The sequence below is a fragment of the Schistocerca nitens genome, chromosome 3, assembly GCF_023898315.1.
Source record: "Schistocerca nitens isolate TAMUIC-IGC-003100 chromosome 3, iqSchNite1.1, whole genome shotgun sequence".
Taxonomy (NCBI): domain Eukaryota; kingdom Metazoa; phylum Arthropoda; class Insecta; order Orthoptera; family Acrididae; genus Schistocerca; species Schistocerca nitens.
This window is the reverse complement of record NC_064616.1, coordinates 796,096,325-796,118,264: the sequence shown is the minus strand read 5'-3', so window position 1 is coordinate 796,118,264 and position 21,940 is coordinate 796,096,325. Positions and strand designations below refer to the sequence as shown.

The 21,940-nt window shown below is 36.0% G+C and overlaps 1 protein-coding gene across 1 annotated transcript in view; it reads right to left on the bottom strand.

The window, feature by feature from the left end:
• Positions 1-382: 382 nt before the first annotated feature.
• The window catches only part of LOC126248816 (sodium-dependent transporter bedraggled), a 777,714-nt gene continuing 756,156 nt past the window's right edge, over positions 383-21,940 (bottom strand). The window contains exons 18-20 of the mRNA XM_049950225.1: positions 16,234-16,431; positions 11,689-11,876; positions 383-1,136 (exon numbers count right to left, since the gene is read on the bottom strand). Coding sequence (XP_049806182.1) covers positions 785-1,136; positions 11,689-11,876; positions 16,234-16,431 — 738 coding nt within the window. The 3' untranslated portion in view covers positions 383-784. The remainder of the gene's footprint in view (positions 1,137-11,688; positions 11,877-16,233; positions 16,432-21,940) is intronic.

Genomic DNA, 21,940 nt, shown 5'->3' with positions numbered 1-21,940 from the left:
CCTCATCTCCTACCTCCCAGACTTCAGCACACACACTGCTGCAGAGTGAAAATTTCATTCTGGAACCTTACAGTATTTTTAAACTCTATTTCATAACTACTGCTCAGTTTTACTGACCACATATTCATGTAACATCTTTACGTGATAATTTGTAACTGTATGTGCTGAGCTAAAATATTTTTCTGTGCATGATTAATACAAATGTGTCATATGATGAGACACTGGGTTCTAGTACACAAGTTATCAGAGCATCACCATGTTCTATGTAACTGATATAATGTCCGTCTTGTTACCTTATGACTAATAGTAACTAGAGTTTCTTTCTTGATTGTTCCTGCTCACTGAAGAAGACTTGATGAAGGATAGAAATGACAGATAACCATTGTCCAGTAAGAATTTATGTTTTATTACAAATCATTTTCGCATCATCGCATAATTTTTCCAAAAGTACAATACATGGATAAAATCCATAATAAAATATCAGTGAATGGGACACACACACACACACACACACACACACACACACACACACACACACACACACACACACTCTCTGTGAATGTCCTCCAAGACTGAACTTTCAGTAAACACTGACATTTGCTATATGTTCCACATATATCAGTACACAGTGATATCTGAATTATAAATTCAGTTATCAATACAATGAAGGTACAAGAGATGACAGTAATTTTAGTTAATCTAAATTTGGCTAAAAAAAAGAAAACACACACACACAAAAGTCTGAAGAGACACAGATAATGTTACTGAGACCACATCTTTGGTATCATATCAGAGAAGTTGAATGCCGTTCCACCTTTGCAGGTTCAACATTATCTTGCTGGGATCGCGGCACTGGCCTTCGAACACTGCTTCTGAGGACATTAACAACTTCGGCAGCTGTCATGGTGGACTGTGAGGGGTTCATGTTTGCCTCACTATTAACAGGGCAGTTCATCTCCACAAGCACAGCAGCATAATCTGGTGGTGGGGCTTGACTGTTACTGGATGATGCAGTTACTGCAGCTGCTAATGACCTTGGCCCGGCAGGGAACTCAGAGGTGTTGCTGCTGTCAGTCAGAGCTTGTGTGATTCTGCGCACACTACGTCGGAAGCTTTGCCTTAACAGCTTTGCAATTCTGTTGAGCAAAGAATTAAGATCTGCATAACACAATGTTTAATATTTAACACAAAAAGTATGAGTGGCAATAACTTAAAAGATTAAATGCATTATAATAATTGATAGTAAGTGTGTCATTCATGAAAGTGTAGACTGACAACACAGAAACCACATTGATGTACAATTTCATGTATAAGATGCAGTGGAAATGAAGAGGAAAGAGGCACTGACATACCTCACTTATTCACTGGGACAATTGGCCATTATGACCAGACACATTTATCTATTCACTGTAAACAGAGGAATAGGATTTTACAACAAAAAGTCAGTGGTGGCCCTAGTTATTACTAGTAATTGTAAGTGTTAGTTACTTTTATTGCCTTAGGTCCACAGTGACTGTGAAGTTCTTATGTAACTTAATATTTTTCTCTAACAGTGAGAATCTGACTCATCATGCTAATTTACACACACTTTGATCCCACCACTGACAAACAAAACACTTAGATCTACCCACAAAAATTTCTCCAGTGCACTTGAATCACTCACAGTCTACCTTTGTTTTTCTAACAAACTTAACATTTCCAATGATAGCAAAAACTTATAAAAGCCACATTAATCTAAATCCACAGAAATATGACAAATAAGACCAGAATTTTTGAGAACTTTGGAATCAAGGAGTGTGCATATACATAAAAATATCTGTAATGTATTTGACATATCCTACAGTATTGTGCACAACGTACAAACAAAAAATAAATAATGAAGAGGTTTACTGTCCATCAATGGTGCCATTGGAAAACTAAATAATTCAACCCTTGCTTTCAGAAAAGTGACTTCGCTTATGTCAAAATTATCCATTGTTTATGAACCATGCAAACATTTAGTGGCTTTCTCACATTCATGAATATGTTTATTGAATGGAAGAGTAACTAACTAAACATTGGGCTTGACAAACATGCATAGCTATGCAAAACTGAAATCACGACAGTGTAGCATACAAAAATGTCAACATTTTTAGTAAGTGGAATTCTATTTCATGTCTCTCATCCTCAATTCAAGGCTCTAGAACTTAATGAAAATAATGTTCTTTGTGCCGTCACAAAATTTAGTACACTGTTTCTGTACCAACTAACTGTCATTATTTTGATGATTTGTGAGCTTCAATGAGGCACAAATCCATTCAAGTTCTCTTATTGTTCTTGTCTGTTGCTATTTGGTATTTATTTGTCCATGAGATCTTGAATGTACATAGAATGTACGGGAAAATGTTGGACACCACTATAAAATATCATTAATTACTTATGGTTACAAAACAGATTATTGGTACATTATTAGTATTGGTTCAGTGGTTATAATGCTACTATGGTTTCAGTGGATAATACTGGTACATTATTATTTATCAAAGAACTCTTTCAGACTGTAGAAACAATGGTCAATTAGATATACCTTCACTGTAACCCTTAGTCCTGTAATCTTGTTTACTGACTATATGGTAGACACAATTCCACAATCTAAATATCTTTTCTCTGACATGTAGAAAGCCATTTTGGCAGAGCTTAGTTTCTGTTCGGTGCATATGGCGATCCATTTTTTGCCTTGTATTGTGGTTGTACACTTATATTTTTGAGGAAGAGTGTAGAATTTTTCGTGGCATACTGCTTTATGAATACTACAGTTTCATATACAGAGTGAACATTAATAAAACTGACAAACTACAGGGATGGACACCTGATGGAAGATGGAGGAGAAAAGGTCCTATGAACATGTGTCTGGAAATGGATCGTTGTCGCAATAGATGACACTGACGAATGACAGTTCCTCTGACCACATGTTGTGGGTTCCTTGTGCATTTCAGGCTGTGTGATTGATGCAACGTACTGTAAGCAGCATAATGGTCCATTATTCATGTTGGGAACAAGCTGAGATGGTGTTTGTGTATGTCCAAGCCCATGGAAATGGTTGAGAGGCAGCACGACTATACCAAACCAAGTACCCTCATAGACACCAACCACATCACAAAACATTTCAAGCCCTTTTTGGGTGTTTGTATGATAATGTGTCCTTTCAGATGGAAGAACAGGCTGGGAGGTGGCAGACTGTGCATATACCACAGTTGGAGGACTGGGTTCTACAGGATATTGAGATGTACTCTAGCACAAGCTTCAGGCAAGTGACCCATCAACATGTGTAAATGAAAGAACGATTATGTGTATCCTGCATGACCACTGCTACTTTCCCTACCACTTGCAATCTCATGGAGGCCACTTTGAACATCTGTTGTGATGTTGATGCGCTGCAGCTGGGTTTCCAAGATGATTTGTTGTTGTTGCATAAACACACTGTCCATTTCCAGAAACATGTTCATCAGGTCTTTTTTTCCTCAATTTCCTGTCAGGAACCCATCCCTGGAGTTTATCGGATTTATTAATGTTCACACTGTATATCCACGCATATAAGAGGGAAGATTTGCAGTTTTATGAAGAGTGGTGCAAAATCTGTGTGTGGTGCCTTTTATGAGTCTTATGATTCTTTTTTGGATTATGAACAGCTTAACTCTGTTTTGGGAAGCAAACAAAGCACCGGAAATGACTTCTTAATAATTGACGATTCACTAATTAAAAACGTTGCAGTACCGAATACCAAAATTGATGTCCACCCAGAGATGGGTATACATCAATTAAATAATCACCTCAAGAACATGCAGATAATGAAACAAAATGCATTCCCACTGGGACATCACAATGAGAACTATAAAGGTGTATTCATCCACGTGGGGACAACCTCACTGCAAAACAGCAGTGAAGAAGAGATTGTAAATGAAGCAAGAAATCTAATCTGGACAGCAAAAAATGTGTACCAGCTTCAAAGTTAATTATTAGTAGTGTCATGCACAGAAGATCGGTAAGTAATAAATAAGTAGACAGGCTAAACAATCACATCAGATAGCAGTGCAACAGACTTGGTGCAGTTTTCATGGATTCATATAAATTTATCAGTGGTAAATGTGTAGGACAAGATCCAAACACGCTAGGATCAGCAACATTCAGCAATATGTATAGTGATATTTGTAAGATCATACTTAGTAAGGGAAACTAGTATGCAGAGATAGGGGTGTAAAAACTGATAACGAAGTTGAAACGAAAATACACAAACAGCGTTTCAAAACAGATGCTATTAGGAATATTAAAAAAAGTAACAATATGTTCATAATGCACTTGAACATAAACGGGTTAAGTTCAAACTACACAAATGGCAGAGAAACAAAACTTAATGTCCTGCAAATCATTTTGTTAGAAATACCAAATATCTAGGTTGTATACTTGAATGAACACTGGCTTATAAAGGATAGTACCAAAATCTTAAATAATCTTGATAATTTTAATGTTGCCAGCAGCTTTTGTAGGAGTAAGTTAACTTGAGGAGGATCGTGCATACTTGTGGAAAGATCAATGGAATATAGAGCAAGATTCGATTTTGATTCTCTTAATGAAGCTGCTGTGTAGAGTTAGGGCAAAATATTGTCATTCTATCTGTGTATAGAATTCCAGGCACAGAAATAACTGAGCATTTTTTATCAAAATTCCAGTGTCTGTTGCCACAACTTCAAAAAGAAACCACGAGAAGAGTTGTAATAACTGCTGATTTCAACATAGATCTTGCCAGTGAAGCTAGTAACTCGACATAATTCACTGATATGATTCAAATATCGGCTTTCAGTGCAAATTTCACTGATTTTACTCAAGTAAATGAAATGTCTGCCTCATGTATAGATAATATTCAATTACACTTATAATGAGGCAAATAAATTTTGTTTAGATTTAATACTTTCTGATCACTGCACTCTGTTTATGGAGTTATCAAAAACAATAGAACCTTGCTCAGAAAAAAACCTACACCAAACGCCAGTTCAGCAAAGAAAGAACTTATTCTATCATAGATTAAATAAGGTAGAGTGGGCTATAGATCCTAGTATTTCTTGTTCTGAAAATTTTGCTGATTTCTTGGCAAACTTCCTCCACGTTTTTAATGAAACTTTCCTCCTTATTGTAAATCATTAAAAAGTAGGAAATAAAGTTAAGTGGATTACTGAAGAAATAAAAATCTCTAGTGCAAGAAAAAGACAGCTACATACGGAACCAAAACATAACAGAAGTCCTGATTTTGTTACCTATGTAAAAGATTACAAAAATATTTTTAAAAAAGTTGTAAAGGCAGCCAAAGAACTGGCAAATAATCGGTTTATATTGGAGAGTGAAAACAAATCAAAAGCATTATGGTCAGTGATCAAAGTTGACATAGGTGTCGCAGGTAGAGGCCATGATATTTCTGAAATAAAGATGGAGGATAAAACTATTGTAAATCCTCCTCAAATTTCTGAATTATTTAATGATTTTTTTTTTATAAATTAAAACAAACCTAACATTAATGTAGAATATTACCCAGACAAGGTAAATTTCTTCAATAGTGAGTAATTTGAAGAAGAATTTTTCAGTACGTTTACCAAAACTTCAAATGGTTCAAATGGCTCTGAGCACTATGGGACTTAACAGCTATGGTCATCAGTCTTACCAAAACTACTGTAAAAGATAAGCAGGATGAGATGGAATACCAATAAAAGTATTAAAAACAGTCTCTAAAATAATTGCCCAGCCACTAACTACAATAATTAATCAGTCCCTTCAAGAAGGTTATTTTCCAGACACACTGAAGTACACACTAGTTAAGCCACTATTCAAAAAAGGCACAAAAGAACATATTGGAAAATATCGCCCAAATCTCTCTTCTTCCATCACTATCAAAAATATTTGAAAAGTTAGTCACCATACAAATTCAAAATTTCATAGAAAAATTTAAAATTATCTCAAAAAATCAGAATGGATTTCAAAAAGGGAAAACCACAATATCTGCTATAAATAATTTTGTTGATAAAATAAGCTCATCTGTAGACAACCCACTGCATGCCACAGGAATTTTTGGGGCCTATCAAAGGCCTTTGATGGTGTGAATCACTCCTCGCTACTTTACAAACTGGAAAAGTATGGAATTAAGAGCACAGTATTAGAATGGTGTAAGTCCTATCTAACTAACTGAAGACAAAAAGTGGTTATATCATCAGAGAGAGGAACTTATATTTCAAAATGGAAAACCATTTCACATGGTGTACCCCAAGGTTCTGTCTTAGGTCCCATTCTGTTTCTGTTTTACATAAATGATCATCCACTTAATATTGAATATCACTCAGTTTTATTTGCAGATGACATGTTTAATCATTGAAAGTAACAGTACTGATCAAATTCCACAAACTGTATTAAATACTTTAGAAAAATTAGATACCTGGTTTGATTTAAATGGTTAAAATTAAACATTGAAAAGACTCAGTTAATTCAGTTTAAAAGAAAACAAGCAAAATTAAATGATATTCAGGTCAGTCACAGAAACCACAATTTGCAGGAAGCTAACTGTGTGAAATTTCTAGGAATGCAACTAGATAAAAATCTACCATGGGGACTACATATACAGTACCTTGCAAATAAATTAAATAGCCTAGGATTTGCAATGAGGGTATTGTACAATGATACCAGTATGGACATACGAAAAGTAGAGTCAGTAATAAGGTATGGAATTGTATTTTGGGGCAACTCAGACCATGTGTGTCGAATACTAAAACTTCAGAAAACCATCATTAGAAACATGCACAATGTAGGATGGAGAAAACCATGTCACCCACTCTTAAAAAATCTAAGTATATTAAGTATTCCCTCACTATACATATATGAGCTGATTATCTTTGTACACAGTAACCCTGATTTATTTGTAGCAAATCATTTTCAACATGAATACATACCAGAAATCAAAATAATCTTATGCTGCCCACCCACCATTTAAAACTTTCAGCTCAAACTCCATGTTATATGGGTATGAAAATTTATAACAAAAAGAAAGGAAGAGAATTGCTCAGCATAAATTTAGAAACACTGAAATAATCATTATATGAGAAACTAGTGCAGAAATGTTACTATTCTGTAGAAGAATTCATAAATGACAACCTGAAAATATGATCAGGAGAGAGCAGGTACTTAGGACTGTTAATTTTTAAAAGTTTGTTACTTCTGAAGAAAATTATTAATTGCTTAATTAAGTAATTATTCAGTACCGTGTATTATATTACTGGTATTATAAAGCAAATTGTAAACCAGTTTTTGTGTTCTGATGAGTCTCCTGTACATTAAGTCAATGTCTTGAAATTGTATGTTACGAGACAATAAACTTCTGTTCTATTCCCCAGAAAATGACTCTGTACTCCATGATCTATAACATCAAATGCCTTCAATAAGTCAAGGCATACACCAGTAATATAGTCACTACTGTCCATTTACTGGTAAATTTGACCCAGGAACTCATAGATAGCAGTGCTGGTTGAGCAGTTCTTCCTAAACCCTTGTTATGCTGTGGATAGAATTTGGTGTTTTTGCATGAAGCCTGTTAGTCTTTTGTGGAAGACATTCTCTAAAATTTTTGAGAAGCTGGACAGTAGTGCAACTGGCCTGTAACTGACGCCTTCTTCTATGTTTGCTTTTTTTTGTACACTTGCTTTCAATTTAACAATTTTTAGACAAAAAAGGAAAATCCCTGATTCCAGTGAACTATTGCATAAATGTGCCAGTGGTTTTACAATGAGTTTACAACACCTTCTTATTATTTTATCAGGTATATCATCTACTCCTGAAGATTGTTTCATTTTTAAAGTTTTTATGATCTAAATTTCTTTTGCTGTCATTGGGTACAGACAAATGAGGCAGCAGAGCTGCTGATCTTAATTGATGTGCTGCGCGGGATTAGCTGAGCGGTCTAAGGTGCTACAGTCATGGACTGTGTGGCTGGTCCCAGCGGAGGTTTGAGTCCTCCCTCGGGCATGGGTGTGTGTGTTTGTTCTTAAGGCCCGTCCACACGCAACGATATGTCTGCGCACATCACATGTGCGCAGACAGATCGTTGCGTGTGGACAGAAGATTTGCACCAACCTGATGTGTGTGCAAACCTGGAAGTTGGAGTTGGAGGTTTGAGCGAAACCTCTCAAATCTGTAGGTTCAAACGACATCTGCGCAGACAAGTTGGAGCGTGTGGACAGAAGATCGCCGCAAATCTGGCGCGAAACAGCTGTTTGCTCAGTCTAGTGTTTGTATTTGTACGCACAGAGCATTAAAATGGCTGATACTCATCAGTGTTCTCGAGAGTTTGTAAGTGAATTCATTGAAATATACAGAAACCACCCATGTTTGTGGAAGATTAAAAGTAAAGAATATAGTGACCGAGACGAAAAGACAGCAGCATACAATGCTCTAATTGAAAAATTGCGGGTAGTTGACGCCTCGGCAAGCAGAGAAACGGTAATAAAAAAATAATTTCGTTGCGAATTGGCGAAATTATTTGCGGATGGATGTCGAAACTTATAATTATCTCTTAAAGCTTGTAACCCCTCATATTATGAGAAAAAATACTTGTATGAGAAGGACAATTTCTCCTCATGAATGGCTGGTGGTAACATTAAGATTCCTATCAACAGGAAGGAGCTACAAGGATTTGGAATTTTCATCTGCAATATCGAAACAAGCATTGAGTGAAATAATACCCAACAGATGTGAAGCTATTTACGCTTTCCTGAAGGATGAGTTCATGAAGGCAAGTCAAGTAAATTAAGTCTGTCAGCAAATTGTTTACTGAAGAGAGTTATCCAAAGTTCAGAAATCTAGAAGATCTGGTGTAGGAGTAGATCAAGTATACCAGCCAACGTTATGGTATTTTGATCTGCTTGTCTTTCCTAGTGATCAAGAAACGCCAAGACCAAGCAGAAATACAATTGAAGATGAAATTGGAGTGCCAATGTGCGAGGAAATGGAACACGAGGTAATGTAAAACAAAACTGGTTCGCCCTGCAACTCTCGCAGTAAATTTACGTGAGAAAACTGCTTTCGCTTTAGCAGCCACTGTCTACACCATTTTGACCGCTTTCTCTGTTTCCTGCGGTTGGTCTAAATGTTTTTTGCAACACAAGTTGCGAACACAGACCACAACAGAACTTCCTCCATTTCTATATTTCAAAATAACTGAATTAAATTTTGACGTTTACGGGGATCGTAGTCGCTTGCCACTGATATTTCATTTCTACACCGACAGATGGCAGGCGAGTAGTAGATTGGGGTTTGTGTCGTGTGAACACACCACATTTGCAGCGATCTTTTGCATGTACAGATATCTGCGCCGATGTCTGCGCAGACAGATCGTTGCGTGTGGACTGGGCTTTATAATAATTTAGGTTACGTAGTGTGTAAGCTTAGGGACTGATGACCTTAGCAGTTAAGTCCCATAAAATTTCACACACATTTGAACATTTAATTAATGGTGCTATTACATTCTGGTTACTTGCATTAATCTTACTGATTAGTTGCCCACTTTTATTTGTAAAATAGTTGCTGAAGATCTTCAATGGTGCCAAAGCACAGTCATATAGTTATTTTTTGAAAGAATACACCACTGAATATTAATGTATTTTTCTTTTTTCTTCTATTTTCTTCTGCACAAACTAGATTTTGGCTTTTATGCCATTATCGAGTACATTGCTAAATGTTCTTAAATCATTAACATGTCATATCTGGTAAAGTCAGCCCAATGCAGGTAAACAAGACTAGCACATGCCTTTCAGAAGAAAATTACAGTAATATGTAGTCAAATGGTGGGGTATTCTTTCAAAAAAAAGTTGTTGCAGATATTTGCTACTATTCTTGATTCTTATTGTCTCTTCATCTTTACACAGATTGATAATGACATTACCTGCCCGTCATTTTACAACTTTTCACATAGCTTTTGTCTTATTTCCAGCAGACTATATACGAAAGCCACTGGCCTTCATTTTTGCTTCTTTAACTACTTTTTTAAAAATATTGTCTTGTATTTTCTGTAGTAAGCAAGAAATTCATTGCCCATCTGCTGAATCTTTATAGTATTATATGGTTTTCACTTTTTTTTTTTTGTTGGAGATCATAATTCTAGCTGCTGCCCAAGACTTGTTTTTGTTATTTGACCTAAGTCTGCATTTTTCCATTGGGAATGCAGCTTCATAGCAGTTAGTACATATTTCCACAAATCTTTTGGGCTGTTCACCTGTACTGCCACGCTTGTATACTACACCCCATGTTTCCTTAGCTAATAACTATCTGAAGGTGCCTATATTTTGTTCACTTAGGATTCATTCTTCTTCAACTAATTCTGTTTGCATTGTAGTTTTAGGAACTTTGCGGAAAGCAATATACTATCCATTATCGTAACTAAATCCTGTACTTATGGTTCCAGCCCAGAAATAATTACTTTCTGTGTTTATAAATACAAGGGGTGAAAGGCTATGTATAATTTGTACAGAAACCAGATGGCAGTTATAAGAGTCGAAGGGCATGAAAGGGATGCATTGGTTGGGAAGGCAGTGAGACAGTATTTTAGTCTATCCCTGATGGAAACAAAAGAAAAAAATGGAGTAGGAATCAAAATCCAGGGCAAAGAAATAAAAACCTTGAGGTTTGCCGATGACATTGTAATTTTGTCAGAGACAGCAAAGGACTTGGAAGAGCATTTGAATGGTATGAACAGTGTCTCAAAAGGAGGATATAAGATGAACATCAACAAAAGAAAAACAAGGGTAATAGAATGTAGTCAAATTAAATCAGGTGTTGCCAAGGCAATTAGATAAGGAAATGAGACACTTAATATACTATCCATTGCTATTTGGGCAGCAAAATAACTGATGATGATCAAAGTAGAGAGGATATAAAATGTAGACTAGCCAAGGCAAGGGAAGTATTTCTGAAGAAGAGAAATTTGTCAACATCAAATTAGATTTAAGTGGCAGGAAGTCTTTTCTGAAAGTATTTGTATGGAATGTAGCCATGTATGGAAGTGAAACATGGACGATAAACAGTTTAGACAAGAAGAGAATAGAAGATATAGTGCTACAGAAGAATGTTGAAGATTAGATGGGTAGATCACATAACTAATGAGGAGGTACTGAATAGAACTGGGGTGAAGAGGAATTTGTGGCACAACATGACTAGCAGAAGGGATCAGTTGATTGGTAGAAATTGTAGAGGGAGACCAAGAGAAGAATACACTAAGCAGATTCAGAGGGATGTAGGTTGCATTAGTTACTTGGAGATGGATAGGCTTGCACAGGATAGAGTAATGTGTAGAGCTGCATCAAACCAGTCCGCAAACAACAAATATCCAGTAGAAAATAATACAGAAGAGATATTTTCATTGAACTAAATTTTATATAAAAAAGTTATTTTTTTCACCAAACACCACACAGTTCCTCTCAGTGTGATATTAAACAAAATGTTGTCAAAGATGTACAGCTTTTTTAGTAACAAGTGGAACAGAGACTAATAAAGCAATGTTCATTTTATTTGTGTGTTATAAAACAGGCAAGTACTTGTTGATCATATTCCGTGAGTGTAAAAACATGTCAAGATCATATAAATCAAATAAAATATACAGTGAAACAACTGTAACAGTTGGCAACTTACCTTGCTCCAGTTGCTGTAGTATATGATGGTGGAGGAGTATATTTAGGTGGTGGATCCTCAAAAGCTGGTTCTTGCACAGGTGAAGATATGATGTTGGTAGTGCTAGTTGTGTTAACATTATTTGTAGAATGGGTGCTGTCATGACCCTCTTCTGCATCTACTGGTGGGCGGTAAAGTAATCGGATTCTCTGAAATATAATTTTTTTTTTAATTTAAGTGCTTGTTATTAACTTAAACCATAAAACACAAAATGTCATAAATAATACATGTCAAAATATATGGAAAACAATTTTTGGAATGTTGTTATTGATTTCAAAGTGAAATTACCACAATACAAACTTCAGAACTTGTACAGTGCATAAAGAAAAAGTCAGTCAGTATCACTTACGTGGACTTCTGTAAAGTAAGAGCAGCTCTGTTACTAAGAAGCAAGTGTTTAGTAGTACTAAAGTGATTTTAAACACTACCTATTCAATTTGAGTGGAAAAGATTTCCCAAAGAATTTTATGACTATACCACATACGTAAAGAACTCTCCATAGCAAAGCAAATTTGGTGATTCTCATTTGAATTACATTTTCAGTGACATATTTGCTCAAAAAAATTTAATACTGTAGAAAAATAGTCTAAACAATGAAAAAAGTTATGAAGATAACTTTTGTGTACTGACAGAATGGAAAAAAAAAAAACATAGAGCTTATCATAGGATGCTCTCCATCCAATAAAAGAACAACCACAATCACAAGGTATGAATTTTTAATGACTTGGTTAATATACTTCCATAGCCAGTATTACTGTTTAACACTCTTGGATGAGTAATGTTGTAATAAGAAGAACAGTAAAACATCAAATGAAATTTGGGAGACAAGAGGAGTAACATATTACTTTAATAGTGTATCTATTACTGGATTGTGACCAAATAACACATCCCAAACCATGGGCATGTGAGGAAGTTTGTTGTTTTTAATCCTTTCCACTAACAGATTCTCTGCAGCCATAACATCATCTTCCAGATCCTACTCTTTCAGTTTTCCTTTTATGACCAATTGCAGTAGCTGATACTTTGGATTTTGTAATGAGATTGTTAAATAAGCAGTTTTTGTTCCCGCAATCAACTCTAAATTTTTATTTAATTGTCGCAAAATATAATCTCATGCTGTCAATGAGAGTCTGAGGAGTCAACAGTTTATCCACATCTCAGATGCTGCTAACTTTTTATGCTGCAAATTTTTAATACCCAATTTTCCATAATGTATAACAGTACCAACCATACACAGCACTTTGCAACCAGTACTCCAAGACATACTCTGAAGTCTGTGTTATTAAGAACAGTCTCAAAATTCATAACAAAAATCTATGAGTGACTTATCTTTGATGTTTTACTTTAATACCTGATCTACAGTCCTCTACGCTAAGATAATTCAATTTCATTAATAGTTTTACTTTTTGACTGATAACTCTATTTTTGAATGACCAAAAGACAGCTGTAGTTGTGATGAAAAGACAAGTTGGCATGTGCAAATAGCTCAGGTTCTAGTATTATTGTCATGTATTTTCTTCACTTAATATTGATATTTAGTGCCAATTTATTGCTGTATTCACCAAGACTATCCAAAAGTGACATATCAGATATTATTTATCCAAACTCCATTCACTTATAGCACAATTTCAATGTCAGTGACTTATTATCTAAAGAATATCACTGAATAAAAATCAGGCAACAGGAATAATATAATGAAGCCTTCTCAGATCCTCTGTGGATCTGAACATAGATGGATAGTCCATCATTTAGTTTTATTTGAGCAGCCTGGTTCCAGTACAGATTTTCTATAGAAATAAGCATATCATATGTATGTTAATAACATTGTCATCAACATACAGTTAGTTGAAGATCTCTGTAGCACTCAGACTAATGATAATAAGTTTAAAGATAAATTAAAGACATCTAATTATGAATCAGACACAAAGAAGTAAATACCAGTAACAAAGAAACATTTCTTTCACAGAAGAACAAAATATAGGAAGTCAAAACCATATAAATTCTTGCTTTCGGAAAATTATCTCTAGTCCAATAAAAATCATCTACATGAGCAACAAGGCACATGATTATAACACTGCTATACCATTCATTTGTACTTAGGTACTGCATTATACATGTAGACACAAGAATTATCATAAAACTTTGTGCATTGCTTTGATAAAATGAGGGAAACAGTAAACCTTTTGGGGAGAAAGGAAACAGTGAAACAATCAGTTTGGTTGGTATGAACGGAGTGCAATATGGAGACATTCACAGAAAAGTAGTTGTCATTAAAAATTCTATTCTAATGAGAAAATAAGTTATTTAATAAGAATTTATTCACCAATGATAATTTCAATGAATAAAATTCAGTTGGTGACACCAGTAGACAGAGTAAATAACGCAGATGTCAACAAAGCATCTCTATCACAAAATAACATGGAACAGCATGAAAAACCTTTTGGAAGAAAAAAAAAGGTCATCAACCTGGGTGCTCTCTGGACCTCAGGGGCAGACAGAGCAAACTGAATTTCACAAGAGCTTTGTTTAAGGAATTTATGTAGATAATTAAAGTTGATTTTTATTCTATAATGAGCTCATAACATGCAACTATAAAATGTATTCCAGCATTCTGCAACTGAATGAAATCAGGAATGATCTATGCGCCTTTTCCATTTGCTTGCAACACTTCATTGCTACATCCACCTATGATAAACTCCTGTTGGAAGGGGAGAAAGTTCTTTCACGTAATCTGTACAGTGTAATGATTATTTTGCCACAGAGTGAGACATCCATTCATCCCTATTGAAGGGTAGTTCCAATCAACTTGGAAATCATAGATCTCATCTCACAGTTGACTCCTTTCGCACTTTTGTCCAGTGCAGAGAGAGCAATGGAAACTTATTTGCAAACAATGTTAGTCACAAGAAAATGAATCACATACTGACATTATGTGCTGAAAAGGGGAATATAGTGTGGTTATGGTGGCATCGAGATTGGTAGGACAATGAAAGGTTACCTTGAATGGTGTGGATAGATTCTCTAGTTTTGGGTAAATAAAATAAATAAATAAAATAAAAAATAAAAATAACCAAAGCCCTAGGGGTATGTTGGGTGATAAATGACAGGCCAACACTTATTTTTTAGAAGAGTGAGTAATTCTGGGCCTGGCTAAGTTGTTATCAGGAGTCCGCCTGTGAAGGTTGAAGAGCTAAATGCATTTAGTGAAGGTAGACTTGCTGCATAATCAAGCAGCTGGTCACTGACCAACACACACACACACATGCCAAGGTTGTTTGGGAGGGAACACACTGGGTACGAAAGATAGCAAATTTAAAATGCTTAGTACTGTTGTTTGTTGGTTTGTTGGTAGGCTTAATAGTGGCTGAGAAATGGAAGTCAAAGTGGAAAGTTGGTACTGAGTTTCAGCACAGAGTTGTGTGGAAGATTTAGCATTCAAGGTTTAGCACAGAAACAGATTGTGGAAAATTCATCAACATATCAGGATGAAATGGTGGGCTATTGGTTTGTAGACTTTAGGAAAGACACCCTCAAGAAATTCTTGTGATAGAAGAGGGAATTTTCAAGGTTGCAATACCATAATACTGATCTGTTTGTATGTCTGCTCCTCAATGAGCAAACAATGATGATGAGTACAAAATGAATTAAAGTGAAGAGGATGAACATTTTATATTGTTTTTGTGTAGGCACTGATTGATTGAGGAAGCATTCAGCAACAGACATTTGTGTTATCATCACAGTTTTGCCAATATGAACCACAACTTACTTTAAAACTGAGCCATTTCAATCACTATGTAACCATTCTGAATTTATGAGTACATTGGAGTTAAGTGAATCTATGATCATCAATGGATAAACAGACATGCCATTTTGTAAGACACAGTGTCGAACATTGTTAGTGGGTATCCTTGGACCTGTAGCTTATTCTAATTCTGTCATAGCATAATGTGATCAGGCTTGGGATAGTGTAAGCTAGAAACAATTTTAGTTATTAAATTGTTGGATCTGAATCACATGGCTTACGTGCACGATGAACAGCTGACCATTCCTTCTCTAATGGAATCACTGCCCATGAGGCATTATGCTCAAACCAATCTTCTTTCAGGTAACCGCTAATTCTGTGTCTGCAGAACAGTTATAGATATTTGCCACACACTGTGTGAATCTGGCAGAAAAATAAATCAGCCAGTCATCTTTCAACTAGTTTGCTTCTTTTTGAAGTCTGTTAGTTTGCCCTGGGCTATGAGATGATTCCACAGATCCTCTTGCATTATATTTTGTAACTTTTCTGCTCAATCAAAATTTAGATCTGAGCTTATTCAAGTCATAAGCCGCTGCTGTGCAAACATATAGACCGTGATGGGGTCATTTTAATCAGAAAAAGATCAAAATGTCACGTAGCTACCCCACATATTTGTTGGTTACTACCTGACAAATTTCACAAGTGTTGCAGTTTTAATCAAGGTCTAGTGAGGAAAACATAATTATTGTGAAGAAGATACTCACATCAAAGAGATCTGGTGGACCACCAGAAAGGTAGCGGCAACTCTGTATCACTGCCACCAGAGGGCCAGCTAACAATGGAAGAATCTGCATTAGTGATCCGATTTCCCTCACCCACAATGGCCAGTAATCATGACCTGTATTGTGCCAGATATACATTTCACGATAACGACCATTTTTAAAAATTGTGATGCACAGAACCTGAAAAAATAAAGATATATTTTAGTAACTGATCCACTGAATTTAATTTATATCATTATAATAATTTCTGGGATTCCAAACACTTTGAGAAATTTTTCAACCACCAACAACAAAGAATGTTTTAGACAGATAAATATCCCCTACATATTGGTTATATGCATAGCATCATTAGTCATAATTGTGAAGTATAAGTGATATAGCTCAGTCTTTCTACATAGAGCATGGACTTGTAGTTTAACAATTTGACATGGGACATTTGGGTTAACTGTATATGATTTTACTGTGAAGTGGAAATGTCTTCATTGAGCCATCAGCCAAGAGGGCTCAATACTACAAAAAAATTTCTCTCCAGAGTGTGCTGATTGTTAAAAAAATCATTCTGACAAATCAGAAATGTCCATCCACCATTTTATGTGACACAAGATGCAAGACTGCAGTTTTTGTATATATATTCTCAGCACTGCTATTAAATTAGATCAAGAACTGTCAGTACAAACTGGTGCTCTGTAAATGAGACTTCTATGAACTTAAAAAATAAACAGTTTATTCACTTTTCACTTCTGCACAAAAGTGTGTTTTTCTTTGTTGTTTTGTGTGTGTGTGGGGCGGGGCGGGGCGGGGGGGGTGGGGGGGGGAGGGGGGGGGTGGAATTAGTTCCTGATGAGGACTGAAAAATCTGCTGCTGCTTCCAGGGACTCAAAACAAAAGTTCATAGGTGTTTTCATTCGCGTTTGGGAAGAGGAAAACAATCACATCGGGGGTAAGACTGATGCATTTGGGTATGGATTCAATACTCTTCTGAAAATGCTCTTCAGAAAAGGCTTACATTTTGGCCACTCTGTAAGCAAGCGTGTCATTGCAGTGTAACCATATCCCATATGGAACCACCTTTGGCAATTTACATCCAAGGCAGACTCCAGCATACTAATATGCCTTTAATTTAATGCATTCATCAGGTGTGTCTGTGTTGATGTGTGAAAAAAGTGTCCACTACTCTGTCATCCACACTCCTTCCCCTCTTCAATTTTTGTGGAATAAGTGAACTAATATCATTAGCAAAATTTTGTCACCAGTTACATTAGAATTAACAATTTTGACCCATCTCAATTAAAATAGTAAGCACCCATTAACAGAGCTCCAAATGCTGGGCCTTATCCACAGATTACAAGCATCCTGATTAGAAGACTTCTGTGTAAGATCCTTGAGACACTGTCGACTCAGTTCCAGTAATATGTTTAATGTGCTGATAGGTGTAGTGGGTGGCTTCTTAAGAAGATCCTGGAATGCAAAATGTATTTTTTTAAACAGTGGCTGTTGCTGTGCACCTAGATTGTTTCTCATCTTCAGGAGAATTTATTTTGAGTCTGAAGTTACTGAACAAACAGAACACAATGGAAATGGAGGGAGGAGAATACCTTAATCCAAATACAGTTGCATCATAAATTACGCGCAGGCAAGAAATGCAGTGACAAAATTACCTGAAAATCTTCACAACTGTCAAAACAATCGTTAGCAAATCATATTACCAAAGTTCAACATCCTCTGCATTTTAGTTCTGTACTCTGCTAGCAATTTACAGATGGCTGAGGGGATTGGTCACCACCCGAGTCACTTCTGTTTGAAAAATATCTGTTGTACAGATATTAAATATGATGCACAGAATGAAAATATAGAGCTCACGCACACCATGGAAATGGAGGGAGGAGAATACCTTAATCCAAATACAGTTGCTCAAGGCTCTGCTTCACATTCATGTAAAAAAATGTTATAGATAATAGTATTAACATCAAACAAAAACTGAAATAATGTGTTAGGGTATATTGATAATTTTTACTTTTGGCAGTGGTGGCCGCTGAGGCATTCCATTGGTGGTGCCAAAAAAAATTCAGTTTGGTAGCATCAAACATATTATGGAATTTTGTCAATAATTAGTATATTTCATAAGATATTATATCAAACAAAACAGAAATAAACACTTATTATAACAGCACCCTTCTTATGCATAGTGAGAGTTTGATATATTCCTGAAGAACATGATAGCAAGCGTTTGTATAAGAGAGAGAGAGAGAGAGAGAGAGAGAGAGAGAGAGTGAGAGAGAGAGAGTGAGAGTGAGGTTGCTTTACCCATATCTGCATCAGATATAAAATGTAACACTAACCCCGGCAATCTCTCTCACTCACACATATGCATGCACGCGCGCACATATCAACCGCACAGTTCTTCACTGCTCACAGGGTATGAGCGCTCATTTTTACGTGGCAGATGTAAGTAGGGAGTGTTTTGATGTGTGGTCACTTAAGATACCGGTGGAGATTGGGCCTGAAGTACCACGTTGACGACGCTACCAGTCACAGCTAACAATTGTGCTCTACCCGTTACCAAATAATTTACATGTTTCACTTTGCTTTGAGTTGTACTTAGTGGTTGTTTCCTTTTCTTATTTTGAAATGAGTCCAGAGAGCAATCTTGCTCTGTCACAGGGTTCGAATACAACTCTCACAGCACCAGAAGGAATCAGCAATCCATATGTCCATTATTACATCAGTTCTGGCTTTCCAGGACCACAGAAAATGGATGTAGGCTGCCAGCCCTGTGAGAGGAAGGTGTGGCTTGTCCTCCCACTCCACTCTTCTCCCCTCAACAGGTATAACTCCTTGTTTCTTTTATGTTCATGGTTGACTACCAGAAAAGTGTCCGCTACAACATGACTGCCAGTGCCAGAAATAATAGAGCACGTATAAACTATTTGAACTTGTAATCTGGATTTTGTGAAGCAAATTTAATCAAATTACTGACATTTGAAACTAAAGGTGCTGTACTCACTCAGGAACTCCATGACTTTGGAAAGACAGCTTCAAATATTTAATAGGAATGGTATTGGAAATCCATTCCTTGTTGGCAAATAAAAATGTCACTCTCAAATGGAAATCTTTAATTTTACACTTGAATTACTTTTCACAGGATAGCATCCCTAAGGCACTCAGTCATTCTTCTTTCATGGTGTTTTGCAGGAATGTTTTAATTCTCTTGAGCATTGAAAAGCATCGCTCAGTTTCTAATGTCGTTATTAGCAGTTTCAAAACATTTAGCAGTCTCTTTGAATGTTCATCCTCCAGAATCAGCGAAAGAAATGGAACTGTGCCAGAAACTGCTCTCAACTCAAGCTAATGTAGAAGACTTGAAGCTCACCCTTCTAATTTTTTTTCCGGAAATGTATGTGTGTCTGTAATTTCAAGTTCTTTGTGTGGAAAAATTGTGATGTATGTGTCAAACTGATTTACATCAAATAAGTTGTCTGCATTGAGGTGTCCAGTGAACTGAAAATGTGATTTTATTTCAGAAAGGATGCCAACGCACACTTCCAAAGCATCTCTTTTTTTTTATACCGATCAAAAATTCGTGGCAGTCATCGTTTCTTCACTGTCGAAACTAATGTCATTAGGGATTGAGTCAATGTCATCTCTGATGTTTTGCATTACCACTTCAAATTTATGGATGTCTTGTTTTGCTTTGGTCAGCTCGGTTATCTTCTTCTGAAGCTGATTAAAAAGTATGTCTGCATGAGGAATTATCTTACAGAAAAATGATAATCAGAAAATGAATTTGTTATCTTGCAGTCTTTGTTGTATGAACCAGCTTTTTCAATAGTAGAAGATAGTTTTATGCTGCCACTTGTGCCAGTGACTTCCATAACAAGAATAGGATCTTCCCTGTTTTCAAAAACATCTTTTACCACTCCAGAATGGTAATTCCATCTCGTGACATGCACACAGCAAGCTCTTTTGAATAATGCTATGCAACACTTTTGATCTTTGTGGCAAGTAAAAAGAGAACGAAGAAGTACCTGAAAGATGTGCATAAAAGATGCGGACTTTGTGATTAACAGAAGCTGCCATAGATATAACATGGTTAAACTGATGCGCATAATAATGGATGTAGTTTTCATTTGGGTATTTGTCTTTAATTAGTTTTTGAATCCCATTCGACTTGCCACTCGTAACGTTTGCACCATCACAACTCTGAGCTTTAGTTTTGCTCGGTCATCGCCAATTAACGGTTCAATTCCTTTCAGAATACTCTCAGCTATAGTATGAACATTCTGACTTCCTGGATTAATAAAGTTCCAAAGTCTTTCAGCAGGTTTCTCTTAACAATATAACACAAAATAATAACCAATTAAAATTTGCAAGTCACATCTGTGGTTTCATCCGCAGTGATTGTGTAACATAATTGGCAAGTTTTATCTCTTTTCAAACTTCGTCATGGTATACTTCGAACATGCATTGCAGTAGTTCATGCTGAACAGTCTTAGAAATGCCTTTGAACACTGATGCTTGACTGAGATGAACATGAAGATCTTTATCCTGTTCTGCACTGAAGTGAAGCTCACGGAAAACTTCCTTATTTTGACACGCATCAGATTCATCATGGCCCATAAAAAGCCAGTTCCAAAGCACCACAGTACAGAATACAGTTTAAAATTAAATTCAATATATGTCTATTCGTTTCTACACATTTGTTGTGGCTGTCAGTTGTTTGTCTATATTGCGAATCTAATTTCTGCTGAATGTTGGTTTTGGCTAGAAATGATAGACTAAGCACATTATTCATGTGTCACTTTGACATTTCATGTACTTTTATTTCAGACCATATATGCCCAATATCAGTTATTTCAGTCTTACCCCAATGAACATCCCCTCAAAATGACACACAAAAAACAGTGTTGCTTTCTTCACAGCCACAAATCCATTTGTTCTCTGGTAAATTTCTGGATTGAACTTATGGCATCAATTTTTTGTTTGCTGCTGCAGATTCAGATTCAGGAGTGGCCTACCTAGTGTTTTTATCTGATTTTTTTTTTCACTGAGAGTCCTGTTGCTAAATGGCATTTTTAATAACTTGTTTACTTTGTTCACCTTTGCTGTTTTCACAGTCAACTGAATTTTCCCTTACAGATAACACTGTGCACACAGCTATATACAGTCAATTACCTAACGTCACAATAACAACATGTTTGCACAGAACTGTATTACATGAACGTAACGAGTATAAACAGAAATACTACACCGTTGCTTGAAAAACAGATGCTCAGCAGGTGGTGAATACATTAGTTTTTTTGTTCTGTTCCTATAGCCCTGCAGTTGTGAAATATACCAATATTGAAATAATGCCTCTTAGTTTCAAAATCTAAGGGCATAATTATATTCAAATTGTATATAACTACTTATAATGATAATTAAGTTTATTATTTCTGTATTTGATTTAATTAAGCATTAATTTGAGTTTTGGAATGCTTCAGCATTAACTTTCAGAAAGATGATAGAACTAGGTTACAAGAAGTTTGTGCCCCAATGTATTCCAACATGATCATTAGATGGCAGATCGTGCTTCTATAGTTCTGCACTGTACTGCTCTCTGGCAGAAGGAACATAAAGCTCTGAGCCAGATCAGCTGTGGCTCCACTTGCAGCCATAAGAAGCATGTAGAAACTGATGGCCGAGCCTTTCA